This window comes from Ursus arctos, unplaced genomic scaffold, assembly GCF_023065955.2.
Source record: "Ursus arctos isolate Adak ecotype North America unplaced genomic scaffold, UrsArc2.0 scaffold_12, whole genome shotgun sequence".
Lineage (NCBI taxonomy): Eukaryota > Metazoa > Chordata > Mammalia > Carnivora > Ursidae > Ursus > Ursus arctos.
The window spans coordinates 65,482,099-65,504,249 of NW_026622786.1; the positions used below are offsets into that span (position 1 = coordinate 65,482,099).

At 38.8% G+C, this 22,151-nt stretch overlaps 1 protein-coding gene across 5 annotated transcripts in view; it reads left to right on the forward strand.

The window, feature by feature from the left end:
• FAF1 (Fas associated factor 1) overlaps positions 1 to 22,151 on the forward strand; it is a 486,729-nt gene that overhangs the window by 432,605 nt on the left and 31,973 nt on the right. For all 5 annotated transcript variants that reach the window (XM_048220345.2, XM_048220346.2, XM_057310649.1 and 2 more), the window contains one exon: positions 12,276 to 12,491. In XM_048220345.2, coding sequence (XP_048076302.1) covers positions 12,276 to 12,491 — 216 coding nt within the window. The remainder of the gene's footprint in view (positions 1 to 12,275; positions 12,492 to 22,151) is intronic.

Below are 22,151 nucleotides of genomic sequence, written 5' to 3' on the forward strand. Positions count from 1 at the left end.
TTGTGCAATATGGTGAATACTATCCCCAAGTATATCCAATAGCTGTAATAGCAAAAGCAAGTCATGTATAACAGCTTCTTACAGCTTTATATAAGTCAAAGTCATAAGGCCAAAGAACAATTTAGTAAAAGCATATTTTTTGGTAGTCCAGGTTAAAGGATGGATTTTGTGGTAACTAGAGAAATACATTCTTGAAATTGTTTTTTGCCACCAAATTTTTGGTAAGTAGAGGTTTCCGCTAAGATTTTTGACTCCCAAGTCTTTTAATCAGTCAATATGTGCAAATATTTGTTAATCTTCTATGTACAAATCACTAAATCAGGTGCTGTGGTTACTATATTGTATGTAACATAGCCCCTGCCCTCAGGGAGGTCACTGTCTAATACAGGAGGGTAGATGAATACAAAATAACTATAGGAAAAAATAACTATATGTTATAAAAACCATTAAAATAGCAAGAGTGTTGAAAATATTTAGGTGAGGATGATTTCTGACGAGGAAGGCAATGAGAAAGATTTCACAGAAGGAAAAGGCTTTAGAAGATTGGTGAGACTTTTATGGTTAAAAATTAAATAGAAGAGCATTTTGGATGGAGTCGTGAATAGACGGATGGTTCGAATGTATGGGAAGGGGTAGGCATGGGCTAGGTAATATGAATAAAGGGAGAAAGGCACAAGGCTTCTTCTGGGAATAGTAAATGGACAAATGTAGAACCCTGTCTGATAATTAGATACAGTTAAAAGGGCCAAGTTTTGGAGATTCATGGGTGGGAGAGAATAGGCACAAAGCTATTCCCTTTTGCTGCTGGTTCCCTCAAAAAGAAAAGAAAAAGGTTACATGTTTGCCTATCTGGAAAAAGTTGTTTTCTTTTATATCTTGGTGCCTCCTCAAATAGAAAATGTTAAATAATTTTAAAAGACCATTAAATGAGAGAACAGAAGAGCATGGAATTAGAAGCCTTGGTACTTGCCTTTAGTTTTCTGATTTGATCTTCACAACTATCCTATAAAACTCACTTGAAACAATATCATTACCATCTTACAGATGGAGAAATCAGATCACAACAGGATTAAAAGGCCTATTTTAAAGTTCTTACCTAACATTTGCCTGGTAAAAGCAGAACCAGAGCTCTTACTGGCATACTTTCTACCTATTATCCCAGGTGAAGATGAAGGTGGGAGCATGAATAGATTATTATAGTAAAAAACTGCTCCTTATAATTTGTGTTTTTATCTTATGTAAATGACTTCTTGTCACACAAAGATAACACCACTACATGAGCCACAAAGGTAATCATCCCTACCATCATCATCGTCATCATCATCATCACTAGCTATTAAGCAATTAATATGTGCTAAACTCTGTGCTGAGCACTTTACACACATTATCTTATTGAATCTCTACAACAACTTAATGAGGTAGGTGCCAATACATGAATATACTTTATTATAACTATAGAGACCATATATCCACCATTTCTTAGATAGTTTCTATTTAGAGTATTTGGCTGTTGTCTTCATGAACCGTTAAAACAGACTAGAAATTCTAGTTTCATGGTATCCAATGCCAATCTACATACTGTTCTTCATATCCCAGAAACAGTCCAGAAGTCATATATCTGAATTTTGGTTATGACAATTTGCTTTGATTTACTTTATCCAGCAGTGAGGCTATTTGTTGTAAGCAAGCCCTACTCTCTAGATGGATGATTGGTTGCCAGGAAAAGAGAATGGTTGCAGAATTGGCTCAGACCAACCGTTGTCATATAGGATCCATTCTGTTCCTTTGATGATCACATCAGTATCATGACTTTACTGTCTCTGCATTTGGCTCCCAAATTTATATCTCCAGCTCCTCCCTTTCCCTGAACTCCAGACTTGAAAATCTGATTGCTAGCTCTTCATCTACACTTAAATATCTTGTAGACATCACAAACGTAACATGTGTTAAATTGAACAACTGATCTTACTCTCCTCACCGAAACTTGCTTCTCCTGCAGTCTTCCTTATCTTAATAAATGGACAATCTTCTAGTTGTCTGAACCAAAACCTTGGAATTATCCTTGACTTCTCTCTTTCATATCCATATTTAATGGGCAAATCCTATTGGTTCTACCTTCAAAATATATGCACAACTCAGATACTACTCACTAACTCCATTACCACGCTCATGGAAGCCACCATTAACTATTACCTGGGTTACTTTAGTAGCCTCCCAACTTGACTTGATGCCTCCATTTTTGCCTTCCCTATATGTCCTTTAATAAATCCTTTTTAAAAACAATTGGCACATCATGTCACTTCAGAAACCCACAATAGCTTCATATCAAGATAAAAGCTACAATCTTAACAGTGATTCTAATCAACATCTGCAGGGTTTTTTTAAAAGAAATGATGGGCATTAAGGAGGGCATGTGATGTGATGAGCACTGGATGTTATATGCAACTAATGAATCATTGAACACTACATCAAAAACTAATGATGCACTGTATGTTGCTATATGTTGGCTATTGAATTTAAATTAAAAAAAAAAGAATTTGGGGGCACCTGGATGGCATAGTGGTTAAGCGTCTGCCTTCGGCTCAGGGCGTGATCCCGGCGTTATGGGATCGAGCCCCACATCAGGCTCCTCCGCTACGAGCCTGCTTCTTCCTCTCCCACTCCCCCTGCTTGTGTTCCCTCTCTCACTGGCTGTCTCTATCTCTGTCAAAAAAATAAATAAAATCTTTAAAAAAAAAAAAAGAATTTGACAAAGTGATTCTAAAATTGATATGAAACGACAATAGAACTGGAAAAGCCAAAACAATTTTGAAAAAGAACAAAGTTGGAAGACTACTTCCAGAGTTCAAGACAATATATCCAAGACAGTATGGGAATTGGGAAAAGGATAGACCCATAGTTCAATGAGACAGAATAGTCCAAAAATAGACTCACACATATGATCAATTGATTTTCAACAAAGGTGCAAAGGCAATTCGATGGAAAAAGGATCATCTTTTCAACAAATAATGCTGCAACTATTGAATATTCATATGCAAAAAAAGTAAAAACACAAAACAATTAAAACCTCCCAGTCCATTTCTTGCATCACATGCAAAAACTAACTCAAAATGGGTCATAGACCCAAAACTATTAAAGTCCGAGAAGAAAACGGAAAATCTTCATGATCTTGAGTTAAGCCAAGATTTCTTAGATCTGACACCAAAAGTATAATCTGTAAAATAACAAGTATCTAAATTAGACTAAATCAAAATTAAGAACTTCTGTTCAAAAGACACTGTTAAGAAATTGAAAAGACAAGCCACAGACTAAGAAAATCATATATTTACTGTCCAGAATACATAATGAACTGTTAACGTTCGATAATAATACAAGTAGTCCAAATTTTTTAATGGGCAAGATATTTAAATGAACGCTTTATCAAAGAAGATATACACAAGGGCAAATAAACACGTGAAAAGATGCTCAACATTATTAGTCATTAGGGAAATGCGTATTATACGAACAGACACTTTTCCAATGAAGACATACAAATGGCTAACAGACACATGAAAAAATGTTCAAAATCATTAGCCATCAGGAAAATTCAAATCAAAACCACATTAAGATACCACCTTACGCCAGTTAGAATGGCAAAAATTGACAAGGCGGGAAACAACAAATGTTGGAGAGGATGTGGAGAAAGGGGATCCCTCTTACACTGTTGGTGGGAATGCAAGTTGGTACAGCCACTCTGGAAAACGTTGTGGAGATCCCTTAAAAAGTTAAATTGAGCTACCCTATGACCCACCAATTGCACTACTGGGTATTTACCCCAAAGATACAGATGTAGTGAAGAGAAGGGCTATATGCACCCCAATGTTCATAGCAGCATTGTCCACAATTGCTAGATCGTGGAAGGAGCCAAGATGCCCTTCAACAGATGACTGGATTAAGAAGATGTGGTCCATATATACAATGGAATATTACTCAGCCATCAAAAGGAATGATTTCACAACATTTGCAGCAACATGGATGGGACTGGAGGAGATAATGCTAAGCAAAATAAGTCAAGCAGAGAAAGACAATTATGTGGTTTCACTCATTTATGGAACATAAGAACTAGGAAGATCGGTAGGAGAAGAAAGGGTAGAAGGAAGGGGGGGTAAACAGAAGGGGGAATGAACCACAAGAGACTATGGACTCTGAGAAACAAACTGAGGGCTTCAGAGGGGAGGGGGGTGGGGGATTGGGATAGGCCGGTAATGGGTAGTAAGGAGGGCACGTATTGCATGGTGCACTGGGTGTCATACGCAAGTAATGAATCGTGGAACGTTACATCAAAAACTAGGAATGTACTGTATGGTAACTAACATAACATAATAAAAAATTATTATTAAAAAAACCCACAATAGGTACACACCAATTAGATGGCTTTTTGAAAGAAAAAACTACTGGCAAAGATGAAGAACAACTGGAACTCTTATATATTAATGATGACAGTCATTAATGATGGTACATCCATTTTGGAAAATAATTTGGCACTTTGTTTTAAAGTTAAACATGTACATACAATATGACCCAGCAGTCAGACTCCTAGGTATTTACACGGGTGAAATGAAAGTTAACAGTAAAATTTATGTTCACACAAAAATCTGTGCATAAATGTGTATAGCCACTTTTTTTTTAAGATTTTTTTTTTTTTTTAATTTGACAGAGAGCACAAGCAGGGGAATTGGGAGAGGGAGAAGCAGGCTCCCTGCCAAGCAGGGAGCCTGATGCGGGCCTCTATCCCAGAACCCTGGGATCATGACCTGAACTGAAGGCAGACATTTAATCGACTGAGCCATTCAGGCACCCTTTGGTTGCTTTATTTGTAGTCACCAAAAACTGGAAACAACTCAAGTATCCCCCAACTGGAGAAGGGGTTATCAAACTGGTATATCTATACAATGGAATACCACTTAGCAATAAATAAGAATGAACTGGGGCGCCTGGGTGGCACAGCGGTTAAGCGTCTGCCTTCGGCTCAGGGCGTGATCCCGGCGTTATGGGATCAAGCCCCACATCAGGCTCCTCCGCTATGAGCCTGCTTCTTCCTCTCCCACTCTCCCTCCCTCTCTCGCTGGCTGTCTCTATCTCTGTCGAATAAATAAAATCTTTAAAAAAAAAAAAAGAATGAACTACTGATTCAGTCTACAACATGGATGAGTTTCAGATACATTACACTAAATGAAGGAAGCCATTTATATGATATTTATGACTATATTTATATAACATTCTAGAAAAGGTGAAACGGGACAGAAAACTGATTGGAAGTTGCCAAGGGCTAGGAATGAGGGTATCGTGTGTGTGCGCGTGTGCGCGCGCGGGACGCGGGGGCAGGGGACAGCGGTGGGTGGACAGTGATAGAACTGTTCTTTATCTTTATTGATGATGATGGTTATGTAAATATATGCATTTATCAAAACTCACAGAATTATACATTTAGAGGGATGGGTTTTACTGTATATAAATTATATCTCAATTTTAAAATGGGGAAAAAATCATTCTATGGGGTGCTCAAAGCCATGTATGATTTACTCACCCCTCTCCTTTGATTCCTCTCTAACCAGCTCCATCCCCATCTTCTCCTGATCTTTCTGCTCCAGCCACATTGGCTGTCTTGCTATTCCTCAATCAAGCCAGACACCGGGGCTTGGCAGTTACTGTCACTTCTGCCTGTAATACTTCTCTCTGATCTAAATGTCCATGTGACTCCCTCTCTCTTTTAGGCTTTTACTCACTGGCCTACAGTTTTTGCTTATTGAGGTTTACAGAGTTGCTAGTTTGTTTTTTGTGAGTTTTTAATGATTTCTTTATTTGAGAGAGAGAGAGGGAAAGCATGTGCACTTGGGGGAAGGGGCAGAGGGAGAGAATCTCAAGCAGACTCCCCACTGAGTGTGGGGCTCAGTGCACGGCTCATCGGTCGAGGGGCTCAGTCTTACCACCCATGAGATCATGACCTGAGCTAAAACCAAGTGTTGGAGGCTTAACCAACTGAGCCACCCAGGCGCCCCAAGGTTTACGGAGTTTAAAGTTGTACCCCGCCCTCCTTTCTACCAGCTTCCCCACACTCTTTTCATAGTACTCATCACTTTGTGATAAACTATACATTTTCCTATGTGTGTATTTGTTGTCTTTCTTCCGCCCTACAAAAATACAGCCTCCATGTAAGCAGAATTTTTTTTAACTATTTTGTTCACTGATATTTTCCTATCATTTAGAACAATGCCTAGCACGTAGGAGGTGCTCAGTAAGAATTCGTGGAATTAATAACTATTAGCTTTAGCCTATTTCAAACTCTGCTTCAGCCAGCTATAAACTGTTACTTGGTGGGTACTCATAGAAGCCTAGAAGATAATATGTGCATGCGTGTATTTATGTACTTGTATATGTATGTGTATAAATTAAGTCAGTCCTTGATTTTTATTGTAAGAGATAGGGGTGAGTATATATTATTTTTCCTGTTTAAAAAAAATGTAATTGTGTAGAAACTGTATTTTCTGGGTGTCTATCTTTACTTTCACTTCAAAGAAGTCCCATTTCTCACCCTCAGATGTGAATGTTTTGAGTATTCATATTTTTTAGTAAAACAAAAAGTCCAAGGTCAGTTTTTATTTCCAACTTATACTAGGTTTCCTTGCTTTGTTACAAACCTAAAATAATGCAAATAAAAAATTATATTTGTTGAGCAAACCAAATTGAAGTTTAACAATGGCGTTTATACTATGACTGCTATTCAAGTGTAGGTGTCCTTTATGTCATTGTTTTATAACAATGTTTACTTATATGAGTCCTTTGTTTTTTGCCAGTATATTTGAAACCGAGCTACTGATGTATGTTTGTTCTTTTTTGCCAGTAAAACTTGGGTATTCAGATCCCAAGGTTGCCAACTTACCTAATATCTCTTCATTGTTTTCCACATTGGGACCACTGGTGGGATATCTGAGGTCTGTTTTCATTCTGGGGAAAAGCCCTAGAGACTGGGTGCATTGAGGAAGCAGATATTGTCTGCACAATGAGTGGGGTAATGAGCTACTGTTGTTTATTCTTCTGTAGTATAATTGGTTGAGTTCAGACAATAATGTAGCATCTGTTGTTATACTGTGCAGGGAAATGTCAAAATAGAAAGCAAGCAGACAGGTGGATTAAAGGGAGAACAGGAGGAGAAACCAGGAAATATCACATTAAGTTCTGATTTAAAGTAGGTGCAGAGGGATTATAATAACGATAATGATAACAACACCAACAACTGTCATCTGTTGAGCACAGTATTACCTCATAAGGTTCCATGCTAGGGCCTTAGTGAGTGCTGGCCATGTGTCATGATTTGCTAAGTGTTTTATAAACGTTACTGCATTTTATACAAAAACCTTTTTGAGGAAGGTATTATCAGCCCTATTTCTTATATGGGGTAATTTAAATTCGTGAAGACTGTCATATGCCTAATAGCCAAGATTTGAACCTCTGTCTGTCATACCCAAAGCCTATTTCTTAGCCATACATCACATTTAATTATTAAAGTCTTTTAAAACTGCAGTGTTAGAAGTCAGGATATGGGGCGCCTGGGTGGCACAGCGGTTAAGCGTCTGCCTTCGGCTCAGGGCATGATCCCGGCGTTCTGGGATCGAGCCCCACATCAGGCTCCTCCGCTGTGAGCCTGCTTCTTCCTCTCCCACTCCCCCTGCTTGTGTTCCCTCTCTCGCTGGCTGTCTCTATCTCTGTCAAATAAATAAATAAAATCTTTTAAAAAAAAAAAAAAGCAGTCAGGATAGTGATTAAGGAAGATAATTTTTAGGAAGGGCACAAAAGGACTTCTGAGATGCTTGATCAGTGTGCCACTAATATAGGTATGTTCACTTCTGAAAATTTATCAAGTTGTACACTATAGCTCACTATCTCCATACAATGCACCTTTTCATATGCGTGTTGTATTTCAATAAAAACTTTAAAACAATGACAAAATACATGACTTTGGGCAATATACAATATAACAATGATTCAAGTTTTGTAAAAAAAAAAAGTTTAAAATATATATACTTATGGGGGCGCCTGGGTGGCACAGCGGTTAAGCGTCTGCCTTCGGCTCAGGGCGTGATCCCGGCGTTATGGGATCGAGCCCCACATCAGGCTCCTCCGCTATGAGCCTGCTTCTTCCTCTCCCACTCCCCCTGCCTGTGTTCCCTCTCTCGCTGGCTGTCTCTATCTCTGTCGCATAAATAAATAAAATCTTTAAAAAAAAAAAATATATATATATATATATATACTTATACAAAAATGTGCACAAAAAATTGATGGAGAGTGTGTTGATGAAAAAGTTTTAGAAATAAGTGATGGTGATGGTAACACAACATTGTGAATGTACTTCATGCCACTAAATTGTACACTTAAAAATGGTTTAAAAAATTAATGGGTGTAAACACTCAAATGATAGCAGTGGCGACCTCTTGATCACTTATCATTTATTTTTGCAATGATTATATACATTATTTTTATAATCAGGAAAATATTTTTTAATCTCAAAGACATAGGTTTTTTTAAGTTTTTATTTTAATTCCAGTTAACATACAGTGTTATATTAGTTTCAGGTGTACAATATAGTGATTCAACAATTCCATACATCACCTAGTGCTCATCATGACAAGTTCATTCTTTATTCTCCATCACCTGTTTCACCCATCCCCCTGCCCACCTCCCCTCTGGTAACCATCAGTGTGTTCTATATAATTACAAGTCTGTTTCTTGGTTTGTCTCTTTCTCTCTCATTTTTCCCCTTTGCTCATTTGTTGTGTTTCTTAAACGCCACATATGTGTGAAATCGTATAGTATTTGTCTTTCTCTGACTGACTTATTTCACTTAGCCTTATACTCTGTAACTCCATCCATGTTGTTGCAAATGGCAAGATTTCGTTCTTTTCTATGGCTGAGTAATATTCCATTGTATATACCACCTCTTCTTTATCCATTCATCAATTGATGGATACTTGGGCTGCTTCCATATCTTGGCTCTTGTAAATAATGCTGCTGTATAAACATACAGGGGGTGGGGTGCCTGGGTGGCTCCATCAGTTAAGCATCTGCCTTGGGCTCAGGTCGTGATCCTAAGGTCCTGGGATTGAGCCCCACGTCAGGCTCTCTGCTCAGCAGGAAGCCTGATTCTCCCTCTCCCTCTGCCTGCTGCTCCCCCTGCTTGTGCTCTCACTCTCTGTCAAATAAATAAATAAAATCTTTAAAATAAATAAATCAACATAGGGGTGCATGTATTCCTTTGAATTAGTGTTTTTGTATTCTTTGGGTAAATACCCAACCGTGCAGTTGCTGGATTGTGGGGTAATTCTATTTTTAACTTTTTGAGGAACAGCCATACTGTTTTCCAGAGTGGCTGCACCAGTTTACATTCCCACCCAACAGTGCAAGAGGCTTCCTTTTTTTCCACATCCTCACCAACACCTGTTGTTTCTTGTGTTGTTGATATTAGCCATTTTGACAGATGTGAAGTAATATCTCATTGTAATTTTGATTTGTAATTCCCTGATAAGTGATGATAAACATCTTTTCATATGTCTGTTGGCCATCAAAGACATAGTTTTAAAGAACCACATTGTTAGAAATACTCAAATGAGGGGGTGCCTGCTCAGTTGGCACAGTCAGTTAAACATCCGACTCTTGGTTTCACCTCAGGTCATGATCTCAGGGTCAGGAGATCAAGCCCTGTGCCTGGCTCTGCGCTGAGCGTGGGGTCGGCTTGAGATTCTCTCTCCCTTGCCTTCTGCCCCTCTCATTTGTGCACTCACTCTCTCTCTCTAAAATAAATAAGTTTTAAAAAAATAGTCAAATGATACCACCTAATAGTTTAGAAAATGTGTACAACTCTAATCTACAGAGGTTGTTTATCCCTACAAGCAACTCTTGGTTAGCCCTTAAGGGACATGTGTATAGAAAATTAATCTGAAAGTTGATGCTGGAGGAAGTCAGACCTCAGACCAAGGAAAGATCAGTTCTTGGTTACTAGGGGTAGAGCCCATGAGACTCAAATTCTTTTATCATTTATTTAGCACCTGCTGTGTGCTTATCACCATACTAAACATTTTTGCATATTATTTCAGTCAACATGTTAGTTTATTCCTTGTCTTACCAAATACATATTGAGCATCTATTTTGTGCTACGCGTTACTCTTGGAATAAGAAGTAAGGCATGTTTCCACACTCTTACGGAGGTTGCAAGCTAGTGGGAAAGCCAGACATTAAACAAATAACTATGTACAGTACAGAGAATGCTATAATAGACATAGTACAACTGGAATTTAATTTTGATAAACACAGGTTCATCTATTCATTGGGTTATTAATATATGACAGTGTTACTAAAATAGCTTAATATTGGAAAATATTCATCTGAAACTCATTGATGACCAGAATGCCAGTATTAGATAAATTTCTACTCATGCTATCCAAAAAAGAAAGGATGAAAAAAAAAAGAGAAAGAAAGAAAAGGCAAAAGTAATTGGTTTAACTTCCTATTATTCTGATTTTTGGATTATATTTCTTATGTCATCATTTCTTGGTCTCAATTTCTTTTTTTTTTAATTAAAATATTTATTTATTTATTTATTTATTTATTTATTTATTTTTATTATGTTATGTTAGTCACCATACAGAACATCGTTAGTTTTTGATGTAGTGTTCCATGATTCATTGTTTGCATACAATGTATGCAATACATGCCCTCCTTAATACCCATCACTGGACTAACCCATCCCTCCACCTCCCCCATAACCCTCCATTTGTTTCCTGAGGTCCATAGTCTCTCATGGTTCATTTCCCTCTCTGATTTGCCCTTCACTCTGCCATTCCTTTTCCTAATGTCCTCCCATGCTATTCCTTATGTTCCACAAATAAGTGAAACCATTGTAGGTTGGGGTGCCTGGGTAGCTCGGACATTTAAGCCTCCGACTCTTGATTTTGGTTCAGGTCGTGATCTTAGGGTCGTGGGATCAGGCCCCATGTCCAGCTCCGTGCTCAGCACAGAGTTTGCTTGTTCCTCTCCCTCTGATCCTACCCCTGCTCGTGCTCGTTTGCTCTCTCTTTCTCAAATAAATAAATTAATTTTTAAAAATAGTTGTAGATCAATTGAGGGAGTATTTTGTTTTTCTATTGATGATAAATTGGGAACATGAAAATGTCAAAGTAACCAGGCAAGAATATAACTATGAGATGGAGCATGCTGATACCAGACTTACTTACCTAAGGAGCCTCCTGGAGTACTAGAAACAAAAAGATTTTTGTGAATTTCTGCCATATATTCCTACATCAGAAACCATCTAACTTCCAGTGGAGTATCCAATGGAATGTATCATGAATGTGAAACAATGCAATATTATAGGTTGAGAACCAGGAAACCTAGGTTCAAGCCAAGCTCTAGCCATGAGATCTCTCAACAGTCTACTCCACCTGTTTGAATCTGTATTTTTACCTGTAAAATGAAGAGTTTGGGCCATCTCTAGGTCCAGAAATCTGGACTTGGCCAAGTCCCACAGCAAGTTAGTGACAAGGCTGGAACTAGGACTGTGGTCTCCTACCTCCAATAAACCTGATATTTTCATTTCTTTCCATTCCATTCCACTTTCTTTTTATTTTGGCAAAATATATGTAACAGAAATTTGCCTTTGTAACCATTTTTAAGTGTACATTTCAATGGCATTAATTATATTCATAATGCCATGCAGCCATCACCACTATTTCCAAAGTTTTCATCACCCCAAGTGAATCTTTCCACTCCCTTTTGATGTTAACATAATATCTAGTATTCTACAAACTCTTTAGTTATTTTGACTTGGGAAATGTATGTTTTCAAATATATTATTTACATGTGTCTTTTGTAAATGTTTCTAATAGCCTTAATTCATACCCTAGAAAGGAAGCAATTAGGTACTTGATACCTCTTTCCTCAATCACAAACACCTGAGCCCTTCAGTAAAAAACAATTAAATTATATTTCTTTTCTATGTGATTACCTATCAATTTAATAATACATGTCATCAAGGTGGGACTTATTTTAATTAATTGCTTATTAGACTAATATTAAGAAAATGAAAAACATGATTCTATTGTCAAGCATCAGGCTTGGTTAATAAATAGACAGTAACTTTTTGATGAGTTTATACAAAGCAGCAGCTTTCTTCTAGGCTCTTCCTGCCCCACTCCCCACAATCCTATCTATCACACACTTTGACACCTGGTTTTTGCTTTCTTTAGGCCATCCGGCTCTCCTTAGAGCAGGCCCTGCCTCCAGAGCCAAAGGAAGAAAATGCCGAACCAGTGAGCAAACTGCGGATCCGGACCCCCAGTGGCGAGTTCCTTGAGCGGCGGTTCCTGGCCAGCAATAAGCTCCAGATTGTCTTTGATTTTGTAGCTTCCAAAGGATTTCCATGGGACGAGTTCAAGTTACTGAGTACCTTTCCTAGGAGAGATGTAAGTTCACATGCCTATTTTAGGAAACGTGTCCAGTGGGAGATATCCCATCATTAGGGCTGGACAAAATAGTCCAAGAGAAATCCCCTGGTACAGCCTACTACAAGACCACACACCTAGGAGTAGTTTGTTCTGCGCACCGTTCTTTCCTCAGCCTTCGGAGAAGGTATATCTTCACCGGCCAACAGACTTGTGCCTAGGAGCCTATAGAAGAAATTAGGTACTAGGTCTTTCTTCCTTCCTAGCTATTTCCCCTATTCCAGCATCCGTGTAGGCTTTCCCAAGATCTCATCTCGATATACCTCAGAATAGATCTGAGAATTGTGTGCTTAACAGCTTAACAATTCAACCAGGGTCAATGATTATAGGTTCACTAAGTCATGCTAAACCAAGAGTGTTTTGTGATTTGATAGTTCTTACTATCCTGGGAAGTCACGGAGGATGACCTGTATTCCCTGTGTTTCTGTATTTCAGCAAGGTATTTGATAGTCTCTAATAGTATCCTGGGGCAAAGTAGAAAGATGTAAATCTATAGTTAGGTAGTTTCATTGCTGATTAAATGATGGTATCCAAAAAGTGTTGACTAAGTGATTACCCGCTCCCTAGAGGGAACCAAGAGGTTCTATATTTAAGCCTTTATTACTCACCATGCTTATTGGAACTTACATGAAGACTTTATCAGATTTATGGATTATGAAAAATAAGATTCAAGAAAACCTTAAAATACTAAAACAATAGACAAAAATGGACCTATAAGAATTTTACAGAAATATTCAGAGATAGAAAGAGAAAGAGATTCCCACATTAGATTTAGAGAATTAATTACTCAGATTTGGGATGGAGAGACCACGCTCTATCAAAGGTTATGGTTGAACTGAGCCGAATATACATTATTGTGTTGTGGCTGCTAACAAAATGATAGCTGCTTTTTTGGAGGTATAATCCCAATGAGAGGATAACTTAACGGTCCTAACTGTGAGGGCAAGTTTGATAAACTTGCCCTCAAAGAGTCCTTAGACTCGATGCTGAGGCCTGAACAAAAAAGAGCATGTCTAGAGCAGGGCTGGTACAAAGATGAGGGAACAGGGAATCATATCATTTGAGGAACATTTCCTCTAGCGATGGAAAGGCCATGGGAGACTTGATTGTTGTCTTCAGCTACTTCAAGACCTGCCATAAAAAAGAGGGATCTTACTTTGTGAGGCTCCAAGGACAGAACTGGGACCGATGATTTGAAAGTTATAGGAGGCAGTTTTGGCCCAATATAAGAAAGTATTTTCTAAGGAGGGAATGAATATCTTGTGTTGCGTTCTATAATTTTTTACAAAGGCTGTCCATATGTTCATGTCTACCTCCCCTGAAGTTCCCAGCATGGTACCTCACACATAAGCATTTAGTTACTGTTGTCAAATGGTAATGATCTCCAGTCTGACCTAAATCTCTGATTCCAGAGTGACCTAGAGAAGCTGTTCCAAATGTGAACAGAAGCCCTAGGCCCACCCAGATTCCAGACCGAGACCTAAACCCAGAAAGCCCACCCAGGACTCCTTAGACCTCCTAGAGCCAGGGGTAGGGTGAGAGTTAATGGCCCTTCATCCTTGTCTGAATGCTCTTTCAAGTCAAATGACTAGTGTTTTTGCAAGGCTATTCTGTAACAGCCATCTGTGTCTGCAAGGATTAGGATCTAATTTGTAAAAGTCATCTTAAATTACAACCAAACTAAAGACTGTTAAAAAGCACATCTTAAGACCTCGCCTCTTTAATAACAAATAACATAAGACTTAACTCTGGGAGTCTTATTGTGTCTTCAGCCTTTTCTTCACAAAGCAGAGACTGATTTCTCACCACAGGACCTGGTAAATGTTCTTCTGCACCCCCACCCTCCAATCAAAACAATACTTCATGTTAAGATTTCCCAGCTGTCCAACTATTTACTAAATGTCTGGTGGGTATACCACTGAACCAAGCACTGTGGGACAACCAAAATAGCAGCAGACACAGGCCTTCCTCAGAAAAGCTGATTGTCAAGGTGCTGGGAACATAGAGTTACTTGGTTTTTGCTGCTGTTGTTGTTGTTGTTCTTGTTGTTGTTTTGCTGTCTGTTTTGCTAATAACAGTTACCAATTGTTTGGCCGTTAAGCTATACCTCTAGGATGTGTTAGAGCCATGTGAACACCAGTGGCCCATTTGCTTACTTGGGCATTGAGAGGTAGTCGGTATTGAAGTAGTAGAGTGCTAAAGTTGAACAATGATCCTAACCCCTACTACTACTCCCCCTGCCTTGGAGTCAGAGTAAGGGGACCCTGCCAGCTTCCCGGTTCCCCTTTGGACTGTGGGGCACTGGCCCAGTGCCACTCAGTCAGTATGAGATTGTCAGTATCCCCCAACCTTTCTTTTCCCTTTTCTCGCCTTCTTTCCCACCCCTCCCCTTCTTGGCAATCCCATTTTATCCTTTTTATTCTCTTCCCTTCTTTCCACTCTTCCCTCATCCTTATCTTTTTATCCCACAACTCTTTCCCCTTCCTGCCTCCTCTGTTTTCCTTCTTTTGCCTACTCCTATCCACATCACTCAAAGAAGCTCCACCTGCAACTGGAAAGTGTGGTCTTCTGTTTATAACATTACTGGGGAGCACTGGGGAAGGAGGATGGTAATGGCAGATTATCTTCAGGACTAGTGAGTGCCCCGTGTGCCTTGTCACTTACGTAATCACACAGCCCTCATTCTTCCCCCGAGAATATTTCTTCCTCCAGACCTATAGATGTGAACCCCCAAGCAGACAAACATGCATGTGTTCCAAAATACAATATCAGACATTTTGTATTCTAAAAGTAATGAATGTATTTGTATTTTTCTCCTGCTTTCTAGTTTTTTCCCCCTCCATAACGATAGCTTATCATTTTTTCTTTCTCCCTTTATGTTTAAAGGAAATGTATAAACAAGTTTCTAGCAGGGTATTTCACAGAGTGAAAGGCCCTCAGTAGATGTTTGTTTAAATTAACTGGGGGGAAAGCCTTACAGATTTAGAGGATGTGGGTTCCTTCCTCTGTCACCCATCTGCCTTTATTACATTAAGCACTAAGCTTAGCACTGGGAACACAATGCTGAGAAAAATGACATAATTCTTAACCTTGTAAAACTTCCAGTCTGTATCCACAAACTACTGTTGGATGGTGTTTGACTTTATTGATAACACAAGGATATCCAATTTGCCACCATAAGGAAATATAAGTAGTTTAATTTGCACTGCGTTCATATATTTTTTCTTCCGTACGGCAAAACATTTGCTGAGCAGTCATTCTGCCAACCTCCGTACCAGACACCAATGATACAGAAATAAAAGAAATTGTTACTGACCTCGAAGAGTTCACATTCTAGTGAAAACACAATTAAAACAAATTGCATTATAAATTATACCCATAGTTGGAAGGACAGGTAATTTCAGCCTGATAAGGGTAGGCATTATAAGGGAAATGAATTTGACCCGAGCCTTGCACGGTGAGATATTAGGTGAGTGGAAACAGAATAGCATAGTTAAAAATAAAAGTTTTGGTTGTAATTAGACCTGTATCTGAATCCCACTCCATCAGATACCCGTTGTATGACATTGGACAACTTACTTGCCATGCTGAATGTTTATTTCTTCACCTTTCTTTCTTTAAAAGAAAAATAATAATATCTAGCTCAGAGAGTTGTGGTTAAGAATTAAATAAGTGAGGGGTGCCTGGGTGGCTCAGTCATTAAGCGTCTGCCTTCGGCTCAGGGCGTGATCCCAGGGTTCTGGGATCGAGCCCCGCATCAGGCTCCCTGCTGTGCTGGGAGCCTGCTTCTTTCTCTCCCACTCCCCCTGCTTGTGTTCCCTCTCTTTCTCTGGCGGTCTTTCTCTCTGTCAAATAAATGAATAAAATCTTAAAAAAAAAAAAAAGAATTAAATAAGTGAATGTAAACTACTATGTCCCTACCACATAGTGAACAGTATCTGCTATAATTATCTTAAGTGGAGAGAGACAGAAGAGGTGGGGAAGGCTTATAGCTAATGAAAGCATGGTAGCAGTGAATTCTTTCTTTAGAGCAATGATGGATACTTATGTTAAAAAAAAAACCCAAAATGTTCTAAACCAGACAAAATAATGTCATTGGAATTATTGATATATTTGAAAGGAATCTCAGAGGTATCAAGGCCAATGTTGTCATTTTACAAATGGAAGAATCAAAGCATGATAAAATGATACACTTTACTTATGTCACATGATAAATAGCAGAGCCAACACTAAAACCCAAGTTTTTTTAATGGCCATTGCTTTTTAAGATCACTGGCTCCTTTTAAAACTCTGCTAATAGATTACAGAGCTCCACTTTAAAGTCAGAGCAATAGAACAATAAAACTAGAAAATCAACATTAGAATCCACATAGTAAATGCAATAAATTGCTGCTCCAAGCACCAATTTTTAAAATATTCTGTATTTCAGTGACTTTCATATGTTAATGCCTCTAATATTGCAGTGGGATTGATTTTCAATTTATTTTAGACTGTCTGATTTAAAAAAAGAAAGAAAGAAAAACAGAAGGAAAAACTTTAATGCCATTGAACTACCTATATCTTAAAAGCTTTGTTTTCAAGATAAAGCAAGATGAAGCATCTAATCAGTGAGATACATGTTAAAGTTACCACTGCTGAGCTCGCTCCATTCCTTCCAGGTATTTTAATATCACCATATTTAATTATTTGAGGTTTTCCAATATCCCTAAATGATCAAGATATAGAGAATAAGAACAATGATTGTAGAATGGAACACAGCTAATATCTAGTCAGTCACAATATCAGTCTGCTTCTAAACTTCTCTCAAGTCTGTTCTTTTCCTCTCCTTCCCCCCTGGCCCCACTGCTCAAATCTTCCTAGCTGGATTAAACCTTGGTTTTTTTCCCCCTTCACTCCGGTCTTGTCTTCACACCTCCCATCAGTCCCCCCACTGACTCTTGAGTTATTTTTTTGAAACATAGATTTGATGATATATTATCTCCTTCCTGCTTAAAAGCCGCCAGGGTTCTCATGGCCCACAGTACAAACTCTTTACCAAAGCATACACAATCATACCATCTCCTCTTCCTGCTCAGTTCTTCTCCCTCCCTCCCATTACTTCCCCACTACATGCATCTTGCCATTAAGCCACACAAAACTGCTTGACTGAAAGAAACCAAGAGATCGTACTCAAGTGCAAATGCATTCACAGAGTTATCTCAGTCCTTTTCTTCTCAGCTTGGGGAGGTAGCAAGGCAGGCAGTATTCGTGTCAGTCAACAAATGGAGAAAGTGAGGGCCTGAGGTGACATGGCTTGCTTGAGAGCATACATGCAGTTGATGACCATGGAGGACTAGAGCCCAAGCCTCTCAGCTGCTTTATTTTCAAAAGTGATGTTGTAAGGGAAGATGTTTCTGGAGTATTTTGACCACAGGATGCTTGAGTTTATAAGTCGAAGTCATCTGATAAACTGTTTACATAATATTTACAATAAAAGAAACTAGGTAACAAAAGCTTTAAAAGAGCTTCTTCTTAAACAGGTCTTACATGAAACTCTAGTCTGGTATATTAGCAGTTTAATTAAAGGGGAAAACATACTCTCTCTAGCAAGGGTGATTTATATTTCTTCAGGTTATTTGTTTTAAGAAATGTATACTTTTCTAAATTAGAAGTCTTAGTAATGAAGTGAAGCATCCTATGCCTTAACAATGCCTTATACACTGAATCAATCTGAAAACTCAGTTTTTAAGTGTCTCTGTTGAAATGATTGAGGAGATGAAATAGAGGGAAGGCAGTGATATAGAGGAAGGAACATTGGACTGGGAATCAGAAAGGTTAGCTGGGCAACCTTGAACAAGGCACACCCCCTCTCTAAATCTGTTTTCTTCTCTATAAATTAGAAGCAATAAATAAGGCAATGTGTATAAAAGTGTTTTGCGAACTGTGTGACACTGTCCAAATATGAAAAGTGGCGATGATCATGAGACTATCCAATAGCCAAATGTTCAGAATAAAAATTTTTACTAATAATATTTATTGAGCGTTTACTATACTAGGCACTATTCTCAGTGCCCTATATGCATTATCTCACTTAATCCTAAAAACGTAGGGGAAGGGAAGGAAAAATAAGATGAAAATAGGGAGGCAAACCATAAGAGACTCAACTCTAGGAAACAAACTAAGGATTGTTGGAGGGGAGGTGGAGGATAATGGGGTAACTGGGTGATGGGCATGCAGGAGGGCACTTGATGCAATGAGCACTGGGTGTTACATGCAACTGATGAATCACTAAATTCTACCCCTGAAACTAATAATATACTATATGTTAACTAAATTGAATTTAAATAAAGAAAAGAATTGAATTTAAATAAAGAAAACAAACAAAAACTATTCTGAGGTAAATATTCATCCTGTCCTCACTGAGATGGGGAAACTCAGGCCCAAAAGAGGTTAAGTAACTTGCCCAATGTCATGGTAAATATCAGAACCAGATACAGACCTAAGTGTGTGACTCTGGGGTCTGTGCTCCTAATCCCTATGCCATCATGCCTCCTGATTTATTCAAGAAAGGAATAAATTAGTGAGGTAGTTTATCATCTAGAAAAGTACTTTAAATGAGTAAATGAAGCTCAGTTTTATACACTTGCAAAGATTTCATCTTCTCTGATTTCTTCATATTGTCTTCGTAATTCCTATTACAGAGTCACAGCCAAATGTAGGTAAAGTATACACTTACTTGTATTTCACACTCTGTTTACCAACAAACTTTTTATTTTTTGAGGCACTTGCCAAGTGCCAAAGAATAAGGCATGGTCCTTGCCTTTGAGAGTATCCTGGCTTCTCATACACAAAATAATCCACATAATGCAGTTCATGCAGTGGGTTCTAAGAGTACTCAGACAAGAACAGCAATAGAAGTCAAAGTTGATGAAGATCCCTGCTGACCTGGGTGATCAAGAAAGGCTTTGTACAGGAGTAACAGATGAACAGAACTTTGAGATGGATAGGATTTTTGTTGGGCTGATAAGGGGAGAACATTCTCCAGTAGCCAGGACAGCTTGAAGAAAGAAGCTAATATTAGAAAGCACAAGGCATGGCTAAATAGTGGAGTGCAGACTAGATTAGTTGAAAATGGGACTTGTAAAGTTCTAGGAATGGAAACTGTGTAAAATCTAGACTACCAGGCAAGGGAGCTTGGCTTTATTTCATGTAGATTTGTTGTGCAAGGTAATGACATGGTCATCATGGCTATCATCAAAGTAAGATTACCCATATATTATTTCATATTTTATAAATTCACATTGCCCAGCACCTTGTAGGTACTCAAGAAATATCAGTCCTCTGATCTCTTCCCTTACTACCCTCATTAGCTAGGTGATCTCATTCAGTCTTGTGGCTTTAAATGTCATATATACAGTTACAACTCCAAAAGTATGTATCTTCAGCCCAGGCTCTCCCTGAACTCTTAGATGTTTGTACACACAACTGGCTATTTAACACCTCCACCTTATGTCTAGTTGGCATAATTGGCATTTCAAATTAAACATAGTCAAAACCAGGGACTCCTGGGTGGCTCAGTTGTTAAGTGTCTGCCTTTGGCTCAGGTCATGATCCCAGGGACCTAGGATTGAGCCCCGAGTCGGGCTCCCTGCTCAGTAGGGAGCCTGCTTCTCCCTCTCCTTCTGCCCCTCCCCCTGCTTGTGTGCTTTCTCTCTCTCTCTATCAAATAAATAAATAAAACCTTTTAAAAAATAAAATATACATAGTCAAAACTGAACTCCTGATTCCTACCCTCCCCCAAACCTGCTCCTCTCATAGTCTTCCTCAACTCATTAAATGGCAATTTCATTCCATTTTTTTCAGGCCAGAAACCTTGGAGTCATCTTTGACTTGTCTTTCATTTCTCTGTCCAACTCATAAGCAAATTCTCTTGGTTTTACCTTCAAAGTATATTCTAAATCTACTTCTTGCTACCTCCACAACTAACCCTAGACCAAGCCACTATAATCTATTGTCCAGATTATTGCAGTGGTATCTTAACTGGCCGCTCACCCTCCACCCATGCAACTTTTCTACCCTTCAGTCTCCTTTTCTAAAAAACAGAGAGACTTTAAAATATATACATAAGGTAAATCATATCACTTCTCCAAACCCTGTAATGGTTCCCCATCTAGTTCCAAGCTTTTAGAAGGCCCTCCCTGCTGTGACTCCCTAGCATTTCTCTGACTCCATTCAATCTTTTCCAGTCACCGTGGCATCCTTGCTATTTGTGAAATACAGCAAAACATTTTCTCACTTCAAAGCCTTGCATGTGCACTTTCTTCCTCTAGAAATCTGCATTGCTCATGCCCTTCCTTCAAGTCTTGCTCAAATGTTGCCTTTTCATTGAGGCCTTTTCTGACCCCCCCCATTTAAAATAAGCCTTACCTCCTTTCAGCTCCCACCTTTCTAACTGACAACGCTTAGGCTGTCTACCATTTATTGAGTTCCCACTGTGTATTAGGCAGTTATGTTTGAATCCTTACAACCGACTTATGAAGTGGGTATTATCATTACCTTATAGTTGAAAAAATGAAAGGCACAAAGAAGCAGATTTCAAACCCATGTCCAAAATCTATTATATCGGGCAAATATTATTCCCGTTTTACAGATACAGGAACTGAAGCTTGTAAGTTAAGTGTTTTGTACAAGATCACATAACCAGGAAGTGGAAATTAAATATGAAGGTCCTGATTCTTTCCGTTATATCTCACTGGCAGCCTGGAAAGATAAGTTGACATGAAGAAAGACTGAAGCCAAAAGAATAGTCAAGGGATGTTGCAGTACCTAAAATGAGATCGATAGGGGCACCTGGGTGGCGCAGTTGTTAAGCGTCTTCCTTCGGCTCAGGGCATGATCCCAGCGTTCTGGGATCGAGCCCCCCATCAGGCTACTCCACTGGGAGCCTGCTTCTTCCTCTCCCACTCCCCCTGCTTGTGTTCCCTCTTTCGCTGGCTGTCCCTCTCTGTCAAATAAATAAATAAAATCTTTTAAAAAAAATAAAATAAAATGAGATTGATAAAAATGCAGCCAAGAAGGGGCAGATTAGAGAGATGCTTATACATAGTCTACCAATGTCTGGACTAAGTATTTTGATAAATGGCTCCACAGTTTCTCCTATAGCATCTGTACTTGGAGTCAGAGAGATCTTGGTTCTAATACTGGCACTTCCATCTGTTTGCTGAGTTACATTGAGTACATTATTTCTGTTTGCTGTATTTTAGTTACTTCATCTTTCAAGTGAGGATAATGTCATGTGTCCTCACTAATATATTGTGATGATAAGATTAAAAGTGATAATGAAAACACTTGGTAAACGGCAGAGGCCCATGCTGCTTGATTTGGTAATGCTGAGTTCCTTTTATCCATTTCCAGCAAGTCACTGCTTTTGCCCTGTCTTAACCTTTAAAAAATAAGTTTTGACACGCACTCCTCATTCCTAATATGAGGGTGACCTGCATTTTGTCATATCTGTTATAACAGACTGTTCCTTGGAAGAAGTCCACTATTTATTGCGGTCTCCCTAGTGTAGGAAAAATGTGTTCTGAGTATTGGCAGTCATGACAAGGAGACAGCACAGTGGTAAAAAGAACCTGTTACCAG